Source organism: Syngnathus acus, chromosome 6 (genome assembly GCF_901709675.1).
Source record: "Syngnathus acus chromosome 6, fSynAcu1.2, whole genome shotgun sequence".
Lineage (NCBI taxonomy): Eukaryota > Metazoa > Chordata > Actinopteri > Syngnathiformes > Syngnathidae > Syngnathus > Syngnathus acus.
The window spans coordinates 15,241,135-15,260,694 of NC_051092.1; the positions used below are offsets into that span (position 1 = coordinate 15,241,135).

Below are 19,560 nucleotides of genomic sequence, written 5' to 3' on the forward strand. Positions count from 1 at the left end.
GCGCTTGACGTCCGACGGCGCAGCGTTTGATTTGACGTCACACTAGCCCCCCCCCCCCGGGAGAGAAGCGAACGCGCTGCGGTTGACGTCCGATTACCAACCCCCCCCCCCTCCCCCCCGAAAGATAAGGGAACGCGCAACGTTGGACGTCCCACTAGCACCCCCCCCCCACCGGAAGAGAAGGGAACGCGCAGCGTTGGACGTCCCACTAGCACCCCCCCCGGAAGAGAAGGGAACGCGCAGCGTTGGACGTCTCACTAGCACACACCCCCCCCCCCCGGAAGGGAAGGGAACGCGCAGCGTTGGACGTCCCACTACGCCCTCACCCCCCCCCCCCCCGGGAGAGAAGCAACAACAAATAGTGGCCCCCGGGCCCCTTCACGTTACTAAATATGGCCCTCCTTGCAAAAAGTTTGGACACCCCGAGTTTAGGGTATAACCTCCCTTTTGCCCAAAATCAGCTGGGATAGTCTCCAGATCACCTGTGACATTAATTGGAATAAGCAATGAAGAAAGTGGAAGAATGGAATTCCAATTCTAAAAAAAAATATTTATATGTGTACCGCTCAAATGGTGCTTAAAAAATATTTGTATGGTTTGAAAATGTTATTTACATAAAATATTATACGCTTTAAATTACATCTACCGTAATTTTCGGACTATAAGTCGCTCCGGAGTATAAATCGCACCAGCCATAAAATGCCCAAAAAAGTGAAAAAAAACATATATAAGTCGCTCCGGAGTATAAGTCGCATTTTGGGGGGCAATTTATTCGACAGAATCCAACACCAAGAACAGACATGAACGAGCAACAACAGCCTAAACCAGTGGTTCCCAAAGTGGGCGGTACCGCCCCCCTGGGGGCGGTGGAAAGATCTGGGGGGGCGGTGAGGAAGAAAGGGGCGGTAGGGGGGCGGTAGGGGGGCGGCAGTCGATTTGTACACAACACGCCGCTCTGGCCCAGTCAGATCCGACAGCATAGACTACAAAAGCAAAAGCTCAGGTTTGTAATTTCAAGCTTGTAATGTTCAGAATTTTATCTTATAATAAAAACCGCATTCTGGCGGTCAACATCATCTTGAGTTCAAGTCAACATGAAATTGGGGACTCGCCAGAACGCGCCGTGTTGTGTTGTGTTGAGCTGGTTAGGGCAGTGGTCCCCAACCACCGGGCCGCGGACCGGTACCGGTCCGTGGGTCACTTGGTACCGGGCCGCCAAGCCGCACAGAAATTTTTTTTTTATCGACGATCAATTAATTCAGGTCAAGACACTCGTCCCGGTCACGTGACATGTTTCCCCAGTCGAGCCCGCAAAGCTAATATGTGGCGACAGGCTAACTAACCAGGCAGTGAAGCATTCAAAACTGCTTCAACACATGGAGACCAAGCATCCTGCAATAAAAGACAAACCTTAAATCACTTCGGGTGTCATTGTCTCCGATTACGTCTAGATGGGACCGGCTCGTTTCTGAGAAACAAACTCAGTGCTCCCACTAATTCAACGTAATGGTAATGATATTATAAATGTATTATTTATTTATTTATATAAATGTATTATTTATTTATATAAATGCCGGTCCTTGGGGGGCGCTAGGAATTCACTGGGGAGCCAAAGGGGGCGCCAGCCTGCAAAAGTTTGGGAACCACTGGCCTAAACGATACGGTATGCTAACGTGACAAACACAAACGAGGAGCTGAGAACGGGCCTGACGTAATATTCAGTTATTTAAAAAAAACTATTACATAAATAACACGTTTATAAAACCATCTGTGTCACTCCAATTCATTAAATCCATCGATCGTCCTTTGTCAACAATGCCGTGTGCCGCGCCGCAGTTCAAATTATTCCACAGGCCCATACAACGATATATAAACTATATTTTAAATAACTATCACATAAACAACAATATTATCAAACCATTTGTGTCACTCCAAATCATTAAATCCATCGATCAAATTTCTCGTCCTTTATATCATCCTGGTGACAGAGGACATGTCCAGAGGATATGGCGCTTTAAAGTGTTAATTACTTTATTTGATTTTTTCTCTCTATTTTTCATGTTTTGAATATGTTCAAGATAAAGATATCAAAGCATGTGAAGTGATCAACTATACTAAAAATAACATGTGAAGTGGTCTTAGCATGAAGGCATTGACAATAAAGCTGACTCTCTGAACTATACTTGTAAGTGATGTGTTAATGATCAAGTAAAAACAACAAACAAACAAAAAAAACATATATAAGTCGCTCCTGAGTATAAGTCGCCCCCCCCACCCAAACTATGAAAAAAACGCGACTTATAGTCCGAAAATTACGGTACTTATGTCTTCACATTTTTATACTCTATGCTGCAGAGTAAGAGTTTATTATTACATGACGATAGCTTTTCAATATCGTATAACTTTGCTCATCCTTCTAGGTGATTGAGTGTATAACTCAGGGCAGGGTACTTGAGCGCCCTAGGCTCTGTCCCAAAGAAGTCTATGATATAATGCTAGGTTGTTGGCAGAGAGAACCACACCAGCGTCTCAACATGAAGGACATTCAGAAGACTATAGTATCTCTGATGAAAGCTGCACCAGTCTATCTGGACATACTGGATTAGCAACAGACCATATGAAGAGGAACGGAATATTAATTTACGACAAGGAGACAAGAAGTGAAATGGAATTAAATACATGACTAATGTCAACATAGCCCGACAGCAATGTTCTTGAGATTTACTTTCTTATTAAGAGACAGTTAACTCATGGTGGCACACAATATAAGCCCTTAGAAATTTGTATGTATTTGTGCTGGAATGCAGCTGCCTGGACACCGATGAGAAAACCAGTTGATTCTTACTCATGAAAAGTTCAGTAGTAGAATAGTACTAACACATTTCCTCAGCACCCCTGTGGGCATGTTGTAACACTGGTCAACACATCTTAATTTTTTTTAAATTAGAGATGCAAGTAAACTTGCTTTGATTAAATTTTTTTTTTCTATTCCTGGGCTGAGCTGCTTCCCATTACAGTGATCCCTCGTTTATTGCGGCAGATGCATTCCAGAACCACAGCGAAAATCCACGAAGTATAAATGGTATATGTATTATTACCATTTTATTGAAATTTCCAACATGTAGTGTTTCTTGTTGGACGCTCGAGGGTATGGGTGTGTAGCAAGTCATTTAGAAGAGTGGTTTTCCTTGCCAAGCAATGCAACATGTCCACTTTCAAAATTACCACACTACATTAACCCAGGGCACATCATGCATAGCAAAACCACAGTGAGTCACGGTTGCACATAAATCTCCTGTTGCATTGTGGTCTAGTACACAATATTAAAGCTTTTTAAACCCTCCCCAATACACAATATTAAAGCTTTTTAAACCCTCCCCAATACTTTTACGCTACATAAACCTTTCCCATTCCCTTGATTACCATTCCCACACTGTTCTGTGCATGTATTGTACCTTTACAGTAAATAAAAGAACAAACACCTGATATTGTCACGTTTCCCGACTCATTCTGCAACGGTTGGTGCTTCTTCCCTCGTGCATCGGGCCGCCTCCTGTACTTGAACTTCACGTCCGCAGTGACGTACATTGCTCAGGGCTCATTGCCGCTGTCCCAACTTCTGGACAGCAGCGCTTTTTTCCTAGGTCCGCGGCAGCCAGCTGCGCACCCCGCGTTTGTCCTCAGTGAAGCACATTGCTCAGAGGCAAGCCCCACCCTATGAGCACTCATTTATGCTGTCCCGACTTTCTGCACGGCGGTGCATTTTTCCTTCATGCCCGGCTGTGTCATGTCTCCACTTTCGCCCTGCTGGCCGGCTGATGCGCCCTTTGCGCTAGACCTTGGGGGGCGCATGTCACCAATACAGAACTGCGCATACTAATTGGCGCTGATGGCCACCACTTGTCCTGTGTTACCAGCTGATTAAGGCGTGCATATAGACACCGTTCAGCGGTCAGTCCTCGCCGTTTTGTCTGCTTTGACACATGCATGCCTGGCACCTGATTCCCGTTTGCATGATCCGCTGTGTAGTGGTACGCCTGGCTGGTTGTTTGCCTTGACACACTGAAGTTACCAACTGATTCCTGTTTGCCTGATCTGTTGTGTAACGAGATGTCACCACGACGCGAGCTCGCTGATCGGCTTGTCAGTCACCTCGTGGACCTGCTCTGCTGGCATTCCAGCCTCCCTTTTTCTCTTTTCCTCTTTTCGCATTACCTAAATAAACAGTCTGTTTTGCACATGGTTGTCCTGCCTCGTTCGTGATAGAATGGCTGCCGCACTTCCCGCGCTTGTCTGCAGTGATGTACATTGCACCGATGGCACACCCTGCGCTATCAGCGTGTTTTTAAATGCTGTTTTCTGCTGTGCAACGAGATGCCACCACGACGCATGATACGAACTCGCTGACCGGCTCGTCAGTCGCATCAGGCACCTGCTGTGCTAGTGTTCCAGCCTCCCCTTTCCCCTTGTCCTCTTTTTGCAGTCCCTAAATTAGCAGTCCGTGTTGCATATGGTTGTCCTGCCTCATTCGTGACAGAATGGCTGCCGCGCTTCCCGCACTTGTCCGCAGTGATGCGCATTGCTCAGAGGCATGCCCCTCATTAGTGTGTATTGAAATGCCGTTCTCACATCACTTATAAAGCCATGAAGTAGCGCATTCACGAAAGGTGAAGCGCAAAGTGGCGAGGGACCACTGTAATCGCAAATGGGAGGTTAGGAGTGACTATGAGTCCACTGTAAATATATAGTTTAAAAATAAATAAATGTTTGGTTCCCAAAGTGTCTTGCGTGGTGCACTGCATTTAGTTAATAAAGTTATAAGGACATTAATACTTGTCATGTGTGTGTTTATGTTACCAGTAGTTTGTGTCATATTTATAATATTTTTGTTTGATTTATGTTGCACTATTTTGTTTAATTTCATTATTTTTAAAACAAATGGTGACTTAAGCCTGTGTGTAGAATAGTGTTCAGACATCCAGGTCAGTTCCTTGCACATCTTACATTGCTTACCTAGGCATTGATTGTAAAACAAAAATTAAAAATTTAATTAAATTAAAAAACATTATGATTGATGATTATGATGAACTATGATTAGATTTACAGATCCATAAAATGAATGACCTTATCAAAAAACTTTAGTACTGTATTGAAGCATACGAGGTTATCGTATAGATTTAAGAGTAATATATGGTAATACCGGGCGGCTCGGTGGGGCACTAGGTAGCACGTCCGCCTCACAGTTTTGAGGGTGTGGGTTCGATTCCACCTCCGGCCCTCCCTGTGTAGAGTTTGCATGTTCTCCCCGTGTCCACGTGGGCTTTCTGCGGGCACTCCGGTTTCCTCCCACATCCCAAAAACATGCTTGGTAGGCCTATTGAGCACTCCAAATTGTCCCTAGGTGTGCGAGTGTGGATGGTTGTTTGTCTCTGTGTGCCCTGCAAATGGCTGGCAACCAGTTCAGGGTGTCCCCACTTACTGCCTGATGATGGCTGAGATAGGCTCCAGAAAATACAAATATCTATACATTACTACTACATATACTTCACCTTGCAATGTTAGTGATGAAAATGCCAAGGGTCTTGATGTACTCGGAAGGTGGGATAGAGATTTGATTAAAAAAAAAATACCAAGCCACGTGACTAATTCTTCCAGCTCCAGTCAAATTTGCATGTTGGTAACAGTTTGGAGAGGCCAGCTGAGAACAATTTTCTTTGAAGGTATGTCCTCTTTATGATGCCATACATAGTAGATCTTCAAAGATTCCACCGAGGGAGAACCTTTGGGCCAGCTGGGAACAAAAATGTATTCTCAAGGTCTGTCCTTTTTATGACGCCATACATAGTAGATGCTTGAAGATTCCACCTCAGGAGAACCTTTGTGTTGATGAACAAATGGTGTCATTTTACAGAACTCTATCTGTCAAGCAAGTACCATGGGGGGTATATTTCCTGGCAATGGAGTTGTCACAAGATTACAGGAAGCAGCTGGGGCTTGGAGGTGCAGTGGTGTACCATCTTAATCCACAAATCATTGAGGCAAACCACAAGTTGTACTTTGAAAACTACTTTACTGATAGGTGAGAGGAAAATTAATGCCGCTGGAACAGCAAGGGTCTTACGCATCACCAGAGCTCCACTACAGTCCAACAAAGAGATGGGCAAAAAGCCATGAGAAAGCTGTGAAATGATGGTAAGGTGGCAATGGTAAAGTGGTATAACAACAGAATGGTACTCATGGCCTCTAACTTTGTTGATGTTGTTAGAATGAATGAAGTTCGGTGATGAGACAAAAATACACCCTGTTTGGGGAAATGGTGTCACCTCTAGATGTGGTGAAGCTATATGTTAGGGTTTACAGATTATCTTGATCGTATGATTATGTTGGAATATAACCTGTAATAATTAACCTAGCTTGTCCTGTTTTAACAAAAGTAGTAGAACAAAGTGCTAAGATCTTTTGAACTGATTGACTAGCTGCAGAGGAAGCAATCAAAGTTGCTTTGTTTACACAACGTCGTAAAAGACCCCCTGCTATGCTTTGATCAGCAGGCCAGGGGCTTCAACCCCATCCTGTCCACTCTCACCCCCACTCTGTTTCTCTCAATAAAAATGCTCCTGCAGGAGGCCTGAGTCAGACCTCATTCGATCATCGCTGTACGCACAGCGACGAATGGACTCTCCACCTGCAGGTGTTTAAAAGGACTTACTTGTCTCCCGCGTGGTTCTTGCAAAATAAGTTAGAGTGAGCGCCACCCTAACATTTTGGTGCCGTGACCCGGATACCTCATACCCGCCATCTGGCTGACGGAGCAGGACGTGCTGCATTGTCGACAAGCCAGCGTCCTTTAGGAGGACCTGGAAAAGAAAGTCCTGGGAAGAGAATTTCTTTGCTGGGCCAGCATCTTAGGTCTGCCTTCGTCTGACAGAGGTGGATTGACGGGTTCCGGCAGTGCAACGAACCAGGGGACAAGTAAGTTAAAGCCCTAAAGTTGTGTGATTGTGTTGTTGTGGAACGCGTAAAAAGTTAAAGGTGCACGAGCTATACGGCTTTGGTTTGTCCGAGCTAAATAGGCAGGACAGAAGATTTTAAGTCTTGTGGAAGGAGGGGGTGTTGTAGAGTCCCCCTCCGGATGAAGTGGCTCTTCTGGAGCAGTGGTTATCAAACTGTTTTATATAGTATATTTTTGTAAAATCTCACGTACCCTCTAGAGTACCTCCGTGTGCCCTCATTTGACAACCACTGTTCTAAAGAGTACAACTTTGCGTTGGCAGGGCTGGGTAACAGGACTGTTGTCTTTAGTTCCCAGGGAAGGAAGGGGTGTTGTAGAGTCCCCTCTCCGGATGAAGCAGCTCTTTTTTTTTTTTAAAAGAGGACTTCGCGTAGGCAGGGATAAGAAACTTGTGTGGTTGAGAGTGCGACTGGTTGGATAAATTGACTAAACAGCAGTTCTAGCATTGATCCACGGCAATAACACAGGCTAGTAATTTGTTGAAAGGTCAATTTAAACCTGCATTGAGGATCCTCAAAGAGAAAACATTTTTGAAAAAAATTGTATAAACCTAAAAAAGAAATACCAAATTTAGATGGGAAATAAGAACGGTAAATCTCTAGCTCTTGAAGGAGATGAGAAGTTCATGGTGAGTAGATTTCTTAATTGTATGCAATACATGCCGAAGTGGAAGAAAAAGTATGGAGTAGAAGGGAAGTTGGAAATTGAAGTGTGGAAGATAGTGGTTGATGTTTTGGAGGAGAGTGTAGATAGGACGACAAAGGGACTGAAAAAGAAAAGGAATAGTTAGAGACCAACAAGGTCGCAAGCCACCATAAAATTCAAAACCCCCATCAAATTCAGAGACCTGTTGGAACTGTGGGAAACGAGGACACTTTGCAAGAGAGTGTCGTTTTGCAAAACAATACCAATCAAAGGGTGGAGGAAGGAGCAGAGGAAAAGCCAAATTTTCAGCATGACAAGCTTCCTCCCCTTTGACCACTCAAGCTCATACAGAAAAATAATTAACAGATGTCCATACAGCAGAACATGTCATTGTCAGATTATTAGAACCTTTTTTAGATTATTAGAGCTCCTGTCCATACAAGAAGTATGACAATGCTGTTTGTATGCCCAATGACAAATGACCTGAGATCAAATTGTGTGCACACTAAAGTTAAAATTTGCAAATCAAGTGGTAAATAAATGCCACTTGCTTCTAGAAGATAAATGAAAAATTAGAATGTGCTGTCCTCGTGTGCGTGGGAGGGACCAGCTCATGATCGACCGCAGGAAATGGCCAGCCTGTGACGAATCATTGATGCTGGGACCTACCTTCCGTGCGTGAGAGCTGTGCATGTGTGTGCGTATGTGTTAAAATGATGAAATTGGCTAAACTTTTAGTGTAAAGAAATTTGCTAGACTGTGGTCTATCCAATTTGCACCGCAGAACAGAAACGATTTTGAAAGATAAAAATGAGAGGAAAAGAGAGAAATCTGTTTGCGAGCAGAAACTGATCCACACTAGTGCATGTTAAGTAAAAAACGACAGAACATGCTTTCAGGAATTGGAAGAATCAAAATTGTGAATTTAAGACATTGCAATGCTACATTTAATAGAATTAATTGATTGGTTGTGTTATAAGATTTTACAAACTTCTATATGCGAGCTGAATCTGAGAGATTGAGTTCTTCAAATTTAAAAACAAAGAAAAAATTCTGATTAATTTGCCAGCAGATTTTTTGTGTTGAGTTTTTTTTTTGGATTGGTGGATTGTTCTATCAGGAACCTTGAGTTGAAAATGGTATGTGAATGTTGTGTGGTAAGCTTGGATGAATTGGGACCAATGTGATAGAAAGACTCCTTTTTGGAGACTGTGTGTGAAATGCAAATGAGCATTGATGAATGAATGCCTGAATGAAAGGAAAATACAGGTTGAATGGTTGAAGTTGTTCGAGACTACTATGGAAAATTAGTAGAGCGAAGCAAGAGGTTGCTTTTGGATTGATAATTAACTAGAGAAAAAAACAAAAAAAAAACTGGAGAACCAGTAACACATGCAGAAGATGTGTGAACTGGGAAATTGAGAAGCGTTTTGGAAAAAAAGTCAAATTGAATGATGATAGAATCACATGTAGAAAAGAACACATCTTCCAAAAAAGGTTGTCAAGGTGTGAGGCATGGGCGTTGCCAAGCCTCAGAAGGAGGGAGTGAGTGGGACAGATAGTGAAAGATAGTAAAAATACAACACTTTACGACATATGGATTCTCTAATACATTTGGCGTCATACCATTAAGTTAAAATTTTCTCAAGCTTTTCAAACTTTTGCTGTAAACAATTGGAAGATTATTGAAAAATGACTAAAGAAGCTATGAGGAAGTGGTGTATGTGTTTGGAAGGGCACGTGCTTATGCGCTTCCCTGGCTAATCAACATTTGTTTGACTGATCAAAGGAACCATTTGCTACAGGACTTAACATCCATTCCCCCAGCCCAGATCCGACCAAGACCAGAGAATCTCCTTTAAAACAGGAGGCAATAAATGGGCAGCAATATTGAGCCGTGGTGTGTGTCAAGAGGAGGGATAGTGGGGCACGTCAGTCAGCTTTGTACAACATATGGATTTGATTCAAAACATTTACAAAAAAAAATTTGTAGAGCTTGTTTAACATGTGCTAAACACAATCCACAGGGTTATAATGCCTGGTCATAATAGATGCATTCTCAAAATGGATTGAATTGGCTTCAAAATAAACACTGAATGCCTTATCTCTAAAATGAATGTGGATAGTTTGTTTCAGGTGACTATAAGAGTAACTGGTAAAATAAACAATTGATTGCTAATGGCAAAACAAGCTGTCGTATGTATGGGTTTACGACCGATTCTTTATGTTGTACCGTTGCCATTGACAAAAGATTGTGTGAAATTTGTCACGTCTACTGATTGTGAAATGTGCGACAGAGTGTTCTATATAATATCCGTTGAAAAAAAAAAAGAAAAGAAACCATTGCTTTTAGAAAATGTAGTCAACCAAAATTGGATATGTATCGACATGCCAAGATCTGGGAAAAAGCTGGAAAAAACCAAAATGTCTTTAAATTTGAGAGGCGACGATGATCTGACTGAAATTGATGCAATTAGAGTCCCCAGAGGAGTTCCTGATTAATAAGAATTAATTGACCAAATTGCAGCGGGATGGGAGTCCTCCATTTGCTGCTGGTGTACGATGAACAAGAACGTTGACAGGATAAATTACATCCATTGCAACATGCAGAAATTGGGCAAACGGACACAAGCGGGACTTGAGGCAGTGCACGAACAGCTAGCCACGCCTTCCCTAATGTCAATCCAGAACCGCAATGCTCTTGTTATGTTGTTGTCTGAGAAAGGAAGGGTCTGCGCAATGTTCAGAGAACAATGCTGCACCTTCATCCAGAACGACACCGCCCCTGATGGGAGCCTGACGAAGGCGATTGCAAGCTTGCAATCCCTCAACACGAGGATGAAAGAGCACTACAAGTGGATGACTGCTTTTGGGAAGTATAAAGCCCTTGTGTCCTCAATTACTGCTATACTCACCTTGTGTGGATGTTGTTGTATTCCATGTCTCCGTGCTCTGTTTAATCGTCTCATCACTACAGCAATATCGCCCACGGAAGACAAGATGGCCCGGGTATGCCTAATGTCTGAACGCCAGCATGTTGATGATAACGATGATGATGATGCAATTTTTGCACTTGAGTTTACAGACTTTTTCCCAGATCTGTGTGTTTCCGAATGATCATGTCGCAACATTTATCCTTTTTGGTGTAAACTTATTTGTGCTCATACTTGTGATCCGACAACTGAAAATCGAGAGAAGTGGTTGTTTTTGGTGATGTAAAAATTTAGCAAATATGTGATAAACAGGAGGGAAATGTTGGAATAATTTAAGTGAAGCCTTGGCCTGCCAGACCTGGAGGCCTTGTCTTTACGAGTTTATGACTTTCCTTTTATCTAGGTTCTTCCTCTTTAGTGACAGGAATGTCTTTTGATCCCTGTCAACCATATGTATCCTTCCTGTCCTTATGTTGTCTGTGTGTTTTTGTTCCTGTAAGAGGCCTTCACTAACAATGAGCAGAGCTTATTTGCATAGGCGAAATGTTCTTATTTGGTTCAAAGAAACTTCATTCCTTTTAGTTAACTGTAGGTTTGGTTCATAGATTGTTGTTGGTCAGAACCGTTTTTCTTTGTTAAGTGTTATATACAGTTTGAAGTAGTTGCATACAAGTTATCCCATATTTACTCAATGTTTGTTTAAGTGTTTAGGACAAGTGACTCATTATTATTATGTGTTAATTTACCAAGTAGATAAAGTTAGCAAAGGTTTAGTTGCATTGTTCCACAGGAAAGCGGCAATTCAAGTTATCTGATCACACTCGAGGACGAGTCAGCCAACCATGGGAGAAGAACAGCTGGTTGAGGAAAGAGGACAAATTCTGCGGAGGTCACGGGCCGACAATGAAGTGCTAATTCACACCACACTACATTCCTTAGCTAATCAGCGTTGCTACGGACACAATCTCCCCTCCCTTTAGTGTAGCAACGCCTCTGTAACCAGGGCAACCAAAACATTAAAAAAAAAGGAGATACGTGGTATCATCTGTCCCAGTGCGCCCCAGTGAAGGGTTCCTGCAAGGAACCAGATCCGCCATCGACAGTGTCCCCGCCCCAGTTCAAACAGAGGCAGAATAATCCTCTTCCCCCTTGGTGGCCAGGTAGTCAGTCCACCCTGAGCCACTGAAGACAACGACCACGCGGCAGATATTTCCAAGTTCTCCCCGGACGGAGCAGAGCTGCGAAGGGGGTGAGAATTGTGCTCACCCTCCACCAGTGGGCGTGCCAAGCCCCCAACGGCTGAACAATCATGAGCAATTTTTATCTTGAACTGCTGTTATTGATAACATTCTGGTCGCCTAAGGCAGAGGGACCGTGTGAGACCTTTCCTGCAAAATAATATCTAGCCGCAGGGTTTTCAATCACACACTAAATTTGGACTGGAGTATTGAGGGAAAACCTCATCTTCACTGGAAATTATTACTGTCATTGTATTTTCTTACTTATGTTTGATTGATCGGGGTTGACATAATCATATGATAAAACAGGAGGGATATGTTAGGGTTTACAGATCATCTTGATCGTATGATTATGTTGGAATATAACCTGTAATAATTAACCTAGCTTGTCCTGTCTTAACAAAAGTAGTAGAACAAAGTGCTAAGATCTTTTGAACTGATTGACTAGCTGCAGAGGAAGCAATCAAAGTTGCTTTGTTTACACAACGTCGTAAAAGACCCCCTGCTATGCTTTGATCAGCAGGCCAGGGGCTTCAACCCCATCCTGTCCACTCTCACCCCCACTCTCACCCCCACTCTGTTTCTCTCAATAAAAATGCTACTGCAGGAGGCCTGAGTCAGACCTCATTAGATCATCGCTGTACGCACAGCGACGAATGGACTCTCCACCTGCAGGTGTTTAAAAGGACTTACTTGTCTCCCGCGTGGTTCTTGCAAAATAAGTTAGAGTGAGCGCCACCCTAACACTATAAAACGCAGCAATGGGCGGCGTTGACTTGCTAGTCATGTCAAGTCAAGTTTATTTGTATAGCCCTAAATCACAAGCAATCTCAAAGGGCTTCACATAGACAAACAATTGCCAATTATTCTCAAAGCATCCCCAAGTTTTTAGATCAACTTGTCAGTCTGTACCGATCATGGACACAGAGAATGATGACATGTTTTTGACACTGCTGTAGTTAACAGCTGGGTGGAGTGCAGGAAGGACACCAATAAATCCAATGACAATAAATAAATATCAAATAGATAAGCACATTAAAAAGAATGTATTACTCCTGTAAACGATAACGAAATACTAAATAATGTAAAAACCTTTAAAATAAAATTAATCCACTGATTGTTTTAATATTAGTGAAGGGTGGGATAGAAACTACAGTACAGCCATGTATACATATCTATGTAATCTTTGTGCGTGTGTGTGTGTGCGTGGGTGCGTGCGTGTGCGTGTGCATGTGCGTGTGTGTGTGTGTGTGTGTGTGTGTGTGTGTGTGTGTGTGTTATGTGCGCGTGAGTGTGTCTGTGTAATTGTTTGTTATTGTGTATTTGTTTATTTATTTGTTTAAATATTGAATTTACCTGTTTTGGCCACAATGATAGCCTGAATCGAATTTGTGCTCATTATTCATTTTATGTATATTTCCAGCATACAGCTTAAAGCAGTAAATTGTACAACATGATTTTGCAGCTCTTACAAGTGTAGATGTTGGAACAGTAACAATTAAGAAATTAGATCAAATCTTAATTCGGGCATAGTAAATTATTTACAGCAAATTTAATTAGGACCACGGATTTTCTTGGGTGCGCTACTGCTGTGAATATACTGATAAAATTGTAGTGTTTCAACACATACTAAGGATGTGCTATATTGCGAAGCGTTTTCAAACATTTTTAAGTTTCAGGGGTAGGGTGGTTAGGTAGAAAAAAACCATACAAGAACACATTTAACGAAAGCTGACAACATGTGCATGTTTTCCGACAAACAAATGTCTATTATTGTTGTTTGTTTTTATTGTTTGTTGTGAGTGTCAGTTTCAGTTCAGTTTAAATTTCAAAGGTTAGATGTTGTATAGTTCTTGTCACATGCTTATCTTAAAACACTGTGTACAGCTGGTGCTCATACTCTTTTGAAGACGGAGGTAGAACGACCAAAATGGAGGCAAGCAGGCATGCAGGTCGAGGGAGAGAGGCAATGGCAGGCAGGCATGCAGGCCGAGGGAGAGAGGCAATGGCAGGCAGGCAAAGGTGGTAGGCCAAGCAAGGAAAGGGGGGAGGGGGAATGGCAGGCAGGCAAACAGGTGGCACACAGGTACAAATCCAAATTGTTTGTAATTCAACTAAGGTTTCAACATAAAGGGTTCAAAGAAGTAAACTAAAGTTTGTTTTCTAAATTCCAAGTTTCAAGTTCCAAAAATTACAAGCTTGGAGCAGACTTGAAGTAGCTTGAAGCGGCCTTTTAGCGGTAAAAAACTATGTCACTTCTATCTTCCTTCTTTGTCTAACTGAGACTGACTACCAAGTGGGAGCAGCCTATTTCCCTGATCAGGTGACTGATCAGGTGACCAAAGGCTTTGTCAAATAAAAGTCCATGGCCCAAGGCCAGCGAATCTTAAACAAAAATAAGAGTTTAAGCTAAGGAAACTAAATTGGCTCCAACATTTGTTTTTTATTGTTTTTATTCTTTAAATCATGTTCGAAATAAAGATTCATTCATTCATTCAGTATGATAACTACTTACCTGAAGTGGTGCCGCTTTGCGCAATGTTTTTTAAATTCTCAGTTTTTTATCTCTAGGATGCTTGTTTCTTAGCCGGCTGACTACCTGCATTGAACTTCTTATTAAACAATTTGATTTCACATCACAGTCTTACCCTATCCATTTTGGATCCTTGAAGCTCATCAAGTCTGTCAAATAGTATATAGTAATATAGTTTGTAGTGTGATATACTATTCGAACATAATGAAAGAAGAAATACAACAATACAAAGTAGATGGTTTTGATTTGATTTTTTTTATTTTGGCACGTATACACAGTCCTACTTCACAATTTTCATTGCATGCATTCATATTTACAACTACAAACCCAAACTGTCTTTTTCTATTACCGTTTTTTTTCGGACTATAAGTCGCGTTTTTTTTCATAGTTTGGGTGGGGGGGCGACTTATACTGGGAAGCGACTTATATGTGAATTTTTTCATAAATGTTCAAAAATTAAAAAAAAAAAAGTGAAACCGCGATTAACGAACCGCGATGTAGCAAGGGATTACTGTAATTTGAATTTCAAGTGACGTCAGCAGCGCGGCGCGGCGGTTGTTTACATAAAGGACAAAGATTCGATCACGGGATGACGAAGATGACGAAGGGCCCCACGTACTACGAACAGTCATTAGCGGCTTTGTTTGTAAGTGACACAGAGGACGAAGAGTTTGAAGAATTTAAGGATTTGGAGTGACACAGAAGGTTTGAAAAACTCTTATGGCTTTTACGCACGCCCGGTCCGACTCTACGGAGCTCTCTTTCACCTCCGTGGATGGAAGTCGGGGACCGGCGCTCGGCCGGGTGGCTGCCAGGGGACGGTGGATGGGGCTCGGACATGGCTTTTACGCACGCCCGGTCCTATTCTATGGAGCTCTCTTCCACCTCCGTGGCTGGAAGTGCCACCTCCGGGGATGGAAGTCCACGCTGCCACACGCCGGGAAGTCGACGCCGGTGCTTGGGTCCTTGTACTTTGTTAACGCTACAATATAGTTATATACTAGATCTGTGGAATAACGACGAGGCTGACGTCAGGGCGCACGCGCGCCGTTGTTGACAAAGGACGAGGAATTTGATCGATGGATTTAATGATTTGAAGTGACACAGATGGTTTGATAATACTATTGCTTATAATAATAATAATAATTCATTCAATTTATATAGCGCTTTTCGATGACCCAAAGACGCTTTACAGGGAACAAAAAGGGTGGGGACGTATGGGGGGCGGGGGGGTGGACAATAGGATATAGTTAATAACAGGACATCGGTCAGCAGTGCAAGGAGATGGATGGAGGAGCAGGAGGGAGCGGAGGTTGTTGAGGTTGGCAGTACAGGAGGTGGGGGTGACGGGGGGTTGGTAGTCCAAAAAGAGGAGATGGGTGAGCCATCGGGGAAGTGCCGGTCCAGATGTAGCGGCGACGGCGAAGGATCCCAGCCTCGTGTGGAAGCAGCAGTGGACCAGGTGGTGATGCCGGTCGACCTCGACTGCACCCGCTCGAACGGCAGGCCCCAACGCACCACGGCGGCACACAGCAGAGCCACGGTTGGCGAGCCCGCAGGGAGTGGAGCCCGTCGCCCGAGGACGCCGGACGGAAGGCCAGAGCTGCCGTCGAGTCCACAGCAGGCGGCCACAGGCTCAGAGTCGGGAGGCAGGAGGGTCCGGTGGTGGTTGTGGCCAGTTGGCTGTTGGCTAGCTGGCTAACGTAGCTGGTAGTCCGAGGGAGAGGAAACAGATAGGTGAGAGCGGAGCTGCGGGAATGCGAGGTGGACGGAAGACAACACGAGAAAAATAAAAGAAGAGACGGGTGCACTGAAAACGGGAAAACGAAAAACAAGTAACGGACACGGTCCGGGACAGAAGCGGCAGTCAACAGATCTGACGCCAGCGTTGCTCTAACCCGGAAGACAACAGACGGTGGGGGAGGAGGCTTATATATTAGTTATTTGATATATAATTTATATATCGTTATATGGGCCTGTGGAATATTTTGAAGTGCAAGCGCCGTCAGCGGCGCGCACCCATTGTTGACATAAAGGACGATCGATGGATTTAATGAATTGAAGTGACACAGATGGTTTTATAAACGTGTTATTTATGTAATAGTTATTTGAATAACTCTGAATGTTACATCAGGCCCGTTCTCAGCTCTTCGTTTGTGTTTATGTCACGTTAGCATACCTATCGTTTAGCCTGTTGTTGCTCGTTCATGTCTGTTCTTGGTGTTGGATTTTGTCGAATAAATTTCCCCCAAAATGCGACTTATAGTCCGGAGCGACTTAATATATGTTTTTTTTCACGCTATTATATTATATTTCACCTATATTCCGGAGCCACTATTCGTCCGAAAAATACGAAAGGTATCTATTATCTTTTCTCTTGCTGAAATCAGGAGACAGTTTAGGGAAAAAAAGAAAAAATACATGGAATTTTAATTGAAGTGTTTTAGATTTCTTGTTGTCCACGAATGCTACTTTTGTTACATTCATTCATCTTCCGAACGAAGCTTCCGGGCATGCCTGAGCCTATCCCAGCAGTCTTTGGGCAGTAGGCATGGTAGATTGTGATTTGGTCACCAGCAGATCGTAGGGCACATATAGATGAAAGACAAATCACACTCACAATCACACCTATGGACAATTTGGAGTGGTCAATAGGCATACCACGCATGTTTTTGGAATGTGGGAGAAAACCCACACAGGCACCGGGAGAACATCCAAACTCCACTCAGGAAAGATGAGACGCAATTGAATCCTGCACCTCTAAACTGTGAGGTAAACGTGCTACCCAGCGTCCCACCGTGTCGGCCTTTTTATTACAATACAAATTAATTATATTGGTCAAAGGAAGCTGTATTGATTGCTCTAGTTAATTGGTCTTTAACTGCTCAATCCCACAGGTCTGCTCACTGAACAGCTTCTCTTTCAATTGGCAATGTGTGCATATCAAGTTCAAGGTCTTGAGGATAGTAGTAGTTTTGACAAGCATTGCAATCAACGGCCCTCATGTACTGATTTGCATACGCACCAATTTGTCTCCCAATTTGTGCAGAAAACATGCGTGCACATGTAATGAGTGATATATTAATTTCTCCCTACCTGAATCAGACGCTGACTAAATGTAAAAAAAACATTGCGTATTTTCCGGACCATAAGCCTTCAAAGCACTTAAAAGCCTTTAATTTTCTCAAAAACCGAAGTTGCGCCTCTTAATAAGGTGTGCCTTTTGTGTGGACCGAATTCCAAAATCTGGTTGTTGTGTGGCTGCCGCCACACGCAGGGACGTAATATATAGACGTAATATGTAGACCTGATGAACCAATCAGAGGACATTATGTTGTACGAAAAATACGTAGACCGGGGCGGTAAACCAATCAGAGAACTGTATGTAATACGTAGAGTACATACCTTTGCTGCGATTGATAAATAAATATCGGTTTGTGTAAAGCAAATAGTATTAGGAGTCTCTAAAATGGCTTCAACACACCTCATTCAAATGATCAGGATAGTTATCACTCAAGCCTACTGCAGAACTTGTTGATAAGGATCATGATCATTTAAATCAGGTGGATTGGAGGAGGGAAACATAAAACACAGAGATTGACACCTGTGATTTAGGGGCTTCTGACCGACACGAGAGATGCTTCTGACCAACACGAGAGATGTGTTTACTAAATGGACAAAGATTATAGCATATCGCCTACCAAACATCTACTGAGAATTCATACACAAAGAAACAGAACAAAATGTTCTACTCCTCATAGCATCACAAAACCTTTGCCAAATATTGAAGGCTGGAGAAGGACTAAGAGATGTCGAGAGACTGGGGAAAAGTCCTCAAAAACAAAACCTGAAACAGGATCCCATGGAATTAAATTTTATATGATTTGTAGTGGTGAATTATTTAGTAGTCTGAAAGCCCTCTATCTTCGGTAAGAACGATTACCAAGGTGCATTGTGAGTCATGCATATGTAATACTGTCAGTGACAGGGAGACTGATAAAGGGTCACTGACACATACTCTGTGTGGCCCATCTTACATCTGGGATGTTTTGATATAACAGGGGTAAGTGGGGTAAATTTTCAAAAGGCGCAGTTCACAAATTTTTGCCTAAAATGAGTAAATCTACAGAATGATGTCCCAACAAAGCTGTAACATCAAGCAACAGCAAGTGACAGCGTGATCTTTTAGGCTGAAACAGTTGACCGTGATGGACCTATTTAGGGTGCCTGGAGATTCCAAAATGACCTCTGCAAAACATTGTCTTCCATAGTTTAACATGTCATGTTATTAACACATGAATAACAGGAAACTTCGCTGCACTTAGCTAACAAAAGGACATAATGTCAGCTCATCCTGAAAACTAAAGAGATTTGGCAGAGGTTGTGAATTTGACCCCTGAAAGTGCAACAGTTAACCAAACTTTGTAAGTGGCTGCTTTGTGCATCAAGACGTCGTGGTTCTGTAATTCTCACTGTTGTTTCATGCCTAGAAATGGTAACCATTTCAAGTCTTTTCAGATGTATAAAAACCCACTGTAATAACCCAAAGTTTTCTTACCCACTCGGTTTTGGTGATTAGGTCTCAGAAAATTCCCTTTCTATTATTTTTGGGAGTTTCCATTCTCAACATTCTTTATCCTGTTCAGGGTCGCTGGGGGTGCTGGAGTTGATCCCATCTCACATCAGACTACACCCTGAACTAGTTGCCAGCCCGTTGCAGGTTTTGGGGACTGTGATTCGGAGGGCCATCCAACCGTCCACCCGTCTGTCCGTCCGTCCGTTCATCCATCCATCCATCCACCCAATCTATCCATCCCGCTTGTCCCCACGGGCGTCATCGGGCAGTAGGCGGGGGTTTGCCAGCAAATCACAGGGCAACCATTCGCACTCGCACTCACACCTGTGGGCAATTTGGAGTGCTCAATCGGCCTACCAAGCATGTTTTTGGAATGCAGGAGGAAACCAGAATTTCTGGGGAAAAGCCACGCAGGTACAGGGAGAACTCGACACAGGGAGGGCCGGAGGTGGAATCGAACTCGCAATCTCTGAACTGTGAGGCGGACGTGCTAATCAGTGCGCCACATTGGAATTTCCATCAACAGTGGACATTTACAAAGGAGCCTTCCCTCTATTTTACTCGCATTCCCTTGATACTCACTGAGAGCCACACACAAAAATGCTCTCTGTGACCCTTAGTAT

The 19,560-nt window shown here is 43.1% G+C and overlaps 1 protein-coding gene across 1 annotated transcript in view; it reads left to right on the forward strand.

Annotated features, from left to right (window-relative positions):
- LOC119124000 (NT-3 growth factor receptor-like) overlaps positions 1–3,484 on the forward strand; it is a 68,499-nt gene extending 65,015 nt beyond the window's left edge. Inside the window, exon 18 of the mRNA XM_037253550.1 lies at positions 2,421–3,484. Within this exon, the coding sequence (XP_037109445.1) occupies positions 2,421–2,606 (186 nt within the window). The 3' untranslated portion in view covers positions 2,607–3,484. The remainder of the gene's footprint in view (positions 1–2,420) is intronic.
- Positions 3,485–19,560: the final 16,076 nt, after the last annotated feature.